The 9,239-nt window shown below is 40.7% G+C and overlaps 1 protein-coding gene across 1 annotated transcript; it reads left to right on the forward strand.

The window, feature by feature from the left end:
• Window positions 1-2,418: 2,418 nt before the first annotated feature.
• en2a (engrailed homeobox 2a) lies at window positions 2,419-5,356 on the forward strand. Its single transcript, XM_062441713.1, has 2 exons — window positions 2,419-3,147; window positions 4,952-5,356. The coding sequence occupies exons 1-2, from the start codon at window positions 2,661-2,663 to the stop codon at window positions 5,269-5,271; spliced, it is 807 nt and encodes a 268-aa protein (XP_062297697.1). The 5' UTR covers window positions 2,419-2,660; the 3' UTR covers window positions 5,272-5,356.
• Window positions 5,357-9,239: the final 3,883 nt, after the last annotated feature.

Consider the following 9,239-nt stretch of genomic DNA (forward strand, 5'->3'; position numbering starts at 1 on the left):
GTTAGAGGCCAAACCCAGGCGGTAGCGGCCTGTCTGTGCCTCCATTGTCTGCTGCTTATTTAGCGCTCAACATTAATCTGCGCTTCCCCTCACAAGTGAGAAACAATCGCAGCATGAGAGTGGCCTGTCTAATTACATGTTTCACTCCCAACTTTCACTTCAGCAGCCGACATGGGAGCTTGGATGGGCCCTTTGTGATGGGGACATATGAGGCAGGAACAGAGGGTGTTTATCAGGTAGATTTGGAATAAGAATCATTTTTTAAATGCAGCATCATTAGATAATAAAAATGCACTTTCAATCCAAGATTATTTTGAAAAATTGATCCTGAAACCACTTTGAGTCTGTGTGCATATGAGCTGTCGAGACGCGTTTCAATACAAACCACAGATTAAGCCCAGACAAATATTTTAAGCAATAGGATTTCACCATAATTGCTTTCCAATTTGCACAAGGCCTGTATTTAACAAGTAAAAAGTCAAGGTTTGGCTGTTTTCCGCAGGAAAATCCATGGTTTAGACTCGATCTTAAATTACGAGGTTTAACTAGTCACAAATACAAATCAAAACTGATGTTTTGGTCAGCAAACCCAAACTTCACATGGTCTATAAAAACTCCAGTTTCATAGCAAACATGACCACAACTCAAATAAAACTTAATGTATCCAGATCATAACGGCTGATTGGCCTCTGATGCATAAATAATCAAATTATACAACTAAATTTGTTGTGCGTAATTTAAGAAATTTGGATTGGCTCACACTTAAAACTGTAGGAAAATATAAAGCATACATGTTATAATAAATCCGAAGGCAGCTGGCTCAATTGTGTAAAGGCTCACTCAGTCTCAGTCTTGCTGCTCCTCTGGTCCTCCTCGACGCACACTTTTTACGCGCTGCCCCGGTTCAAACGCCAGCGGAGAGCGGACTGAGCCGTCCCTGCTGCCCGGTGGCGTCCTGAGAGGAGATATACAAACTTAGCGCTGGTCAGCAAAGTTACTCAAAGTTTTGTCTTTGGCGCTACTCAGTATCCTGAGCACCGTGCACAAAACTGTTTGTTTGCATCACTGATTTCTTTTAAAGGGATATGGTCCCAGTTCTTGGTCGACCGCAGCGTCACGACAGGCGAACATGACAACATCAAAAATACTTAACTCACATCCCTGCACGTTTGAAACCAGTCAGGAAACACTCTTTGGCTGTCATATCTTCAGTTTTGATGCATTTTGTTGCCTATTAAAAGGCGAATGAACACATGGCACATTAGGGCATCCTGCAAAAAATCTAAAGTCCATAGTTAAAGTCCATAATATAAACACAAACGTGTTGCTATATATGAAAAGGAGATACATATTTTGGGATGAAATTAAAATTTCAAGAAAATAACGTTATTTCAGTTGAAAATGTGAGCTTATAGATATGCAGCAATTCTGTTTTCTGAATTTAACCTTGGCCAGGACAAACTGACTTTAAGTTGCTCAGAGTCTAACTGACCTCACAGGTATCATAATGACCTTTAATGCAGATATACTCTAAAATATCTCCAAAAAATTAGGTTTCAGTATCTTAAACGCATGTTAGTCCAGTATTTTCATATGATACTCCAAAACAGGTAGACTCACAGATTTCAGTGTTACGGATTCCCGAATATATATCCACATTAGGCCACATTGTGCCCTTTTGATAGAACATTTTGTCTTATTTGCTTCCATGAGTAGATTTGTACTGTTACATATGTATACTAAACTGTAGTAATATTGTGGAGTTTTAAAAGCGTCCATGGTTAAACTTATTTATTGCTCAGGTATCTTATAGTGCATTCAAATACGGTGGAAATGTTCGAGACCTCCTTTTATTGGGAATCCCTCCCTGTCTTGCCAGCAAGGAACCCCGGGGGTCCCCGCACTTTGACAGCCGATGCTTTAATCTCCTTTTGTTTTAATTAACTCAAGCAAGGTGGTGTGCATCATGTGTTCCTTTGCAAATGTAAACTCAAAAAAAGTTACAGGTTTATAAACACAGATGATTTCTTTTTTCTTTTTTTTGGGGGGGGGGGGGGGTATCTTAGAACATGCACAGGATTTAGGCTTCTTCTCCGTTAGTCCAGGACTCTTTCCCTTTACTAAGGCGAGGATGGGCGTTTGTGGACTGCTCTGGAGTCGGCGTCACATGGCCTGGTTCCTCACATCCTATTGGTCTAAGGCACGTGTCTGGGAGGACGGTGGGAAAACGTCACTCGAGGGGCTTGTATTGAAAATAAGAACAAAACTCCAGAGTGAGAGTATTAGAGCATCAGTTTAGCAGCCTCTTTATTTACCCTTAGTTTAGTTTAGGTGTAGGCATTACTGAGCACACTGAAATCGGATAACACTAAATTGGATGGTGCGCAAATGGCACATGTTTTAGCTCCACGATATCAGTTGTAACCCGAGATTGAAGGGATATATGTCAAAAAAGTATGCTTTTCTCAGAGGACACTACCGCAAGGCTTTGCATGGTGTCCACGGCACTCAGTAGTATTTGAGTTTTTATTTTTTTATTTATTTTATCCGTGCAGGTTTTTTTTGCAATTTAATTTCCCCCAAAGTTCCTTGCGAATTTTATTGCAGCGGAGAGAGCGATAAAGGGGTTAAAGAGAGTAAAGCGGGGAAAGTGAATCAGTATGGAAGAAAATGATCACGGCAACAGAGATGTGGTGGAGCGGCAGGAATCGGCGGACGGATCAAACAGAGCTATCCTTCCCCTCTTACAAGCGCCGGGGAACCTGCAGATCCCTCACCGGGTCACCAATTTCTTCATCGACAACATCCTGCGGCCGGATTTCGGACGGAGAAAGGACGCGGGCACAAACCGTGAAGAGAATAGCCTGGCATCGCGGGAGAGCCACAACAGCCCCGCCGCCCCTCAGACCGAGCCGGTGGGGAGCACGGTGCCAGCGGAGGGGACCTCCACTCCACACACGGTTACCGGGTCCAAGAAGCCAGCTATAGCCGCCGAGGAGCCCCTGAAACCCCGCGGGGAGAACGGAGACCAGTGCCTAAGCTCAGACTCAGACAGTTCCCAAGCCAGCTCAACCCCAGCCACATCTCAGCCCATGCTGTGGCCAGCCTGGGTTTACTGCACCAGATACTCGGACAGGCCTTCTTCAGGTTAGTGCCGTGCGTTTTACTATGCCGTGTTCTCGGTAACCTGAAATACCCCGTAACACTGACCCCGGATGCCTTGACCGACTTCTCCCGAGTAGAGCAGAGCGAACCGTGCTGTGCAGCGCACACTGACAATTTACCAAATACAGGCCTGAATCTGTAGGTTTTTTTTGGAGAATTCATGCAAAACAACCATCCCATTGTAGACTACATGAAGCACAATGTTGTTGTTTTTTAAAACATAAAAAATAAAAAAAGATTTATTTATTTTTCAGTGAGAGTACACATATTTTAAATCTAGACAGAACAAAAATATTTAAAACATTAAAACTTTCTTTAAATCTTGATATTTTACTAACTCACCAAAACGTAAAAAATCCAGCTCATTTCTAAACGTACTTTTTCCTTACAAAAATATTCCTAATCGAGGCAGCTTTCTTGCAAATTTCCTCGGGTTATGAATATGATAATATGCTACTATAGAGTAAACATAAACGTGCTGATAGGCTGCATGTCTTCCAGATATTCTGCAAAATAATATTTGCAGCACTTGCGCGCAAACGAGTTGTGTTTGGGATGAATTACATATGCATCTGTTTTCACAATGGACGCTCGTGTAGTCTATTTATATGCGGTCAAGTCGTATCTTTATTTATGAGAAAACACAAGCTGAAACTTTTCAATCAGAAGCAAGATATATCTAGTGTATTTTTATTAGTGTCTATCAAAAGTGGAGTACAGCTTGTTCTCATGCATTATGTAACGCTGTATGGAGTGGCGTAGGCGACTACTACGAGTTGTAGAGCTGCACAGTTTTTATATGGGCTGGTTGGAAACACACACACACACACACACACACACACACACACACACACACACACACACACACACACACACACACACACACATACATACACACAAGCTGATTCATCAGTAGAAAGGTTCGGCCTGTATTATGTTGTTTCATTAGTGTTTTGCACTGTTTGGAGGAGGGAACCAAACACTTAGCCCCAAAGTTCCACCAAATAGGCCTCCATCCAAATGGAAAATGAATGTGTATCCAGTGTGTGCTGCCCAAATTCTGTTCACGTTTGCCCACTGAGGAGCTTTTCAAGTGGCCCACAAAAACAAAAATGCAAAGTAGCAGCATTGAAATTTATCCTGCATTTCAGCTCACCTGCACAACACTGGCTGAGATGTATCAGTGATGTTTTCCCACTGCTGTCCTATTGGTTAATAATTCCTTACTATACTATAGGCAGTGTCAGTGCGTGCGTGTGTGTGTTCACGTATATGTGTGTAAGTAGAGACAGGGAGGGAGGGGAGGTTTTTTGTTTCTTGCTTGTTTTCTTCAGTGGACGTGTCAACATTTTACAATCAGACTTCCACGTTCGTTTTTTTATTATGTTGTCCAACATGCTTTAGAGAACCAATACAACTTTTTTGTTGGGTTTTTTTTGTACTAAAGATAAATGACCCTAATGACAACATATGTCTAAACAGACATTTGCCTGCATTTCACAGACTTATGCCTTGATTGTGTATTTTAAAACAAGTTCGGAAATCGTACTTTTTCCTAAATTTGCCTTTTACGCACATGATTTAAATTCATTTGAATGACCTAAATGCAAAGTTGGAAAAATATAATCGAGCAATGCATGTGTTGGGTTTAAAGTTGTTATGAACCCGTTTGACTAAGCGTAGATAAACGTTTATGGGCTATTTTTTATTTCGGACCGATATTTGGATACTCATGAAGCATATTTGTATGTATGTGACCCCCACCCCCACACCCCCTACACTGCAGGGCCGAGATCTCGCAAACCAAAGAAGAAAACGACCAGCAAAGAGGACAAGCGACCACGGACGGCCTTCACAGCAGAGCAGCTGCAAAGACTAAAATCGGAGTTTCAGACAAACCGGTATCTGACCGAGCAGAGGCGGCAGAACTTGGCGCAGGAACTGGGCCTGAACGAGTCCCAGATCAAGATCTGGTTTCAGAACAAGAGGGCCAAAATCAAGAAGACCACAGGCCCTAAAAACAGTCTGGCCATACACCTGATGGCACAGGGACTGTACAATCACGCCACCGTCACGTCGAAAGATGAAAAATCAGACAGCGATTGATTTCCAGAGAAGTAACAGCAGCCTCCTGACGAAAAAGAACCTATAGTAATCCTATGATAGATTTTTTTTTCACAGATGTATCACAACATAAGTCAGGAATATTTAATGATACAACAGCAGATAAAAATACCATAAAGTCACTGTTACTCAATGCTGACCTACAACAGATGGGTCACTGCAACCCTAGAAAATATTTTAAAAAATACTACAAAGGAACAATAAGGTCGCTGGACTAACTGGGTCCCTTCAGGAATATTTAATCATATCATAGGTCTCTATAGGTTCCTATAGGAATATTATAGTGATTTTTCGTTATATGGGAGGTTTAATCAAGCCTACAATGCAATAATTTCATCGAATAAAGGGCCAGTGTATAGAGTATACCAGCATAAATTGTTTTAAAAAAATAAGAGAGAGAGATATTTCTGCAATATCACGTCTATAAAAGATGTTGTATAAAGGTATGTTTTCATTGTTTGTCGTTCTCGCCCCCCAGGAGGTACAAATGCTTACACTTCATTTTATATAGGCCTATACTGCTTTTCATGATTGTCATCATTCTACATTTAACTAACTGGCACGTTTCGATCTTGTCAGTGAGGTGAACAAACTTAAGTCCAAAGAATATTTTTCTGCTGCATCCAGGCTACTGTGAATTTAAATAAATGCTAACACGACTTTATTTCCATTGCTTGTTGGTTTTCTTGGTTGTTTTATGATGTAAAATGGACAGAGGGAGGTGCTTTTTGAGTGTCAGTTGCGGATCTAATTGGGCAGACTATGAATTTTGATACGTTTATAAAAAATTAAAATTAAAAAAATCACAGGAACAGTTTAATATTATGTACAGACCTAAGTGATTGAGAGAGGGAGCGCTTTTCTTTTTTTTCTAACACGCAAAAAAGCGAAGTTAGGCCTTGCTTCTATGTATGTGGTCGCCTCATAGCCTTTAAACAAATATTATGCGTGTGTTCCCTTCGTTATACCAATGCATCAGTGCAGCTATTATAGTTTTAAATAGCAATATCAATCATGTTTTGTAGCTAAATGAATTGAAGGCTATAATGCTGCCTATAAAGTCACAGAAACAACTCTGTAGCATAAAGACAATGATGATAACCATTTTGTGCACTCTTGAGCATAGACTATAAATGCAGGTTATTGGATGTTCTTGTTAAATCTTTCTCTATATACATTTTTATTACATATCCATATATCATTAAAGAAGGCAAATCCGTCAGTGACTGTATTACAAATGTTGGAAATCTCTTATCGTTGTTGAAAGGACTTCATATGTGTATTTATATAGATTATATTGAGAAAAAAATCTATCCAATGACCAGTGTTGCTTTAGAGTAGATATCTGAGGTGTTTACACTGCTTGTTTATCTTGCAATAACTTCTTTTTGTTTTCTTTTATTGTGAATGAAAAATAGTTTATGGGGCCTTTGCATGAAAGCTGCAATTTGTTGTACTTGGGCAAATAACTGTGTTTATAAACTTTGGTCTTTATCGACAAAAGTATGATCGAGCTAAGTTTTAGACTGTATCCATACCAAATTGTGGACTTTTTGCCTTTCAAAGTGTTTTGTTGTGTATCTGCAAAAAGTGTGTGTGAATTAAAATCCACCAAACAGAAACACACTTTGCCTTAAAGTTCAAGTGTGAACTTTTTATGAAACAGAACTGTGCCGAATCAGAGAAGCAGTATTACTTCAAATGCAGACTATTCAAGTTTAATGCCTTTATGAAACTGCTGGTACGACATTATGAATTTACTCATCAGCGTATATCTATCTATATATGAACATGTTTAAATAAAATTACAACACAGAGTTGTAGAATACAATGCTATTTTTATTTTATGTTGGAAGTATTCTTTGGTATAAATGTACATAATTTGTATCATGTATTAATTGTGTAATTAACTGCCTCCAGAAAAGTGCAAAAGAAGAGTAAATAAACCTTGAAGATTATACAAAAACAAGTTTCTGGCATCTTCATGTGAGGCAAAGCGTTCATATGTTATATGTTATATATATCATAAAAACAGAAAAAGGAAAAACTGAGGCCTGACTGAAACAGTAAGTAGGACTTACTACATAGATAGAAAGGGAAAAAAACACAGCAATTCTAGCAAAAATTGTTTTGAAAACAGAAATACAGACAATAGTGGTTTTAATTAAATGTTGCCAGATGCCAAATATTCAAAAATGTAGTCACATACATTAATTTCAATAGCCTGACAATCCTTGCAAACACCCACTCATTCTATGGGCGGTTCAGCATCAGATTCAAGGAGGATCAAATTCATGGGATTTGAGATTAAAACATTTGAAAAAGCAGCCAAACATTATGCAAGGGAAAGCCTTGAACAATTCCCAGGCAGGTTTCCTCAACAATGCCTTATCTGCATTTCCATACTTGCACCACTAGTCTTTGAACGCCATGTCTAACGGCCAGTGACTAGCATTAGAGCAGATAGGGCTGCTCCCAGCACTGTCTCCACGACGGTCAGTCTTCCTTGCCGCTTCTGAAAAGAGCCTGTGCTTCTATCCAGAAATGGGAGTCGAAAGGAGAGAGGGAGAAAGAGAGGGAGGGAGGGGGTGAGAAACAGAGAGAGAGAGAGAGAGAGAGAGAGAGAGAGAGAGAGAGAGAGAGAGAGAGAGAGAGAGAGAGAGAGAGAGAGAGAGAGAGAGAGAGAGAGAGAGAGCAATGAAGGTCAAAGCCTGTCATGGCTGCAGGTGGCTGGTTTTCCCCCTCCCGCCCCTCAGTAACCCATTCTCCACACAGAGCTTTCTCACTCACCAACTCGTACTCTCTTTCCCTTCTCTCGCTCGCTCACTCACACACACACACACACATCTTACTATCACTTGGTTTTATTTTATTCTTGCCTGGCACACACACACACACACACACACACACACACACACACACACACACACACACACACACACACACACACACACACACACACACACACACACACACACACACACACACACACACACACACACACACACACACACACCCCAACACGTTTCATTCATTTTTTTCCACCTCGCATTGCACTCATCCGCTCGCACGCTCGAGCACGCATATCGCTGTTGTTTTGGTCCTTCACTCAGCGCATCAATAGGAACCTTCATCAAAATATTCACAGGCAGAGAAGCTTGCTGAAGTTCAGATAGGGACACCAATGTATGAACAATAGCTAAAGCTGTACGGCTGCATGGGCACATTCTCCTGGAACAAAAGGCTTTATCTGAGAACGATTTGTCCCATCTGTGGAAGTGAGATTCAGGTGGTCAAGTGAGCTGGAGTGGTGCAGGTTTGAGGCTTTGAAAGTGCTTCATGCTACAGAGCAGTCATGCATTTCTGTCTAAACGTGATACCCAAATGTATGACAGTAAAATCATCAATAATCTAAGTAGATAACACTGAGAAATAAACAACTCTCCTGGAAAAAGATGCAAGAATTGTAAAGAAAAAAATGCCTGCAACAAGAAGTGTTGCTGACAATTTCAGAAAGTTTTGATGTTGTAAAATGGAAGTGAGAGGAGGACACATCAGGAAAGTATCAATGTCTACCTCTAAACACAAAAGGGCCCCATCCTGCTATGACCTCTCCTACCATCCTCCCCCTCCCCTACTGTGTCATTTACCCACAGTTTCTAAATGCTTCCTACGGCCAGAGTGGAATCTGCTCAGAGGTGCCTGGGCTTTGTGGCGGAAACATAATTAAAGTGGTGAAAGATGTAAAAGGTGAAGAATGGGGATGACATCAGGCCAATTTCACACTTGGCACTCGAATGGCTAGGTCCAAGCCAGGACTCTTGCTTTGCAACACAGATCAAAGCCCACTGTCACCGCACCAGTGCAGGAAAAAAAGAGGCAAAAGGACACCTAACTATGCTAATCCCCAGGACGAATATATTTTAATCTTGTTAGAATACAAGTTAATG

This window comes from Scomber scombrus, chromosome 20, assembly GCF_963691925.1.
Source record: "Scomber scombrus chromosome 20, fScoSco1.1, whole genome shotgun sequence".
In the NCBI taxonomy this organism is placed as follows: Eukaryota; Metazoa; Chordata; class Actinopteri; order Scombriformes; family Scombridae; genus Scomber; species Scomber scombrus.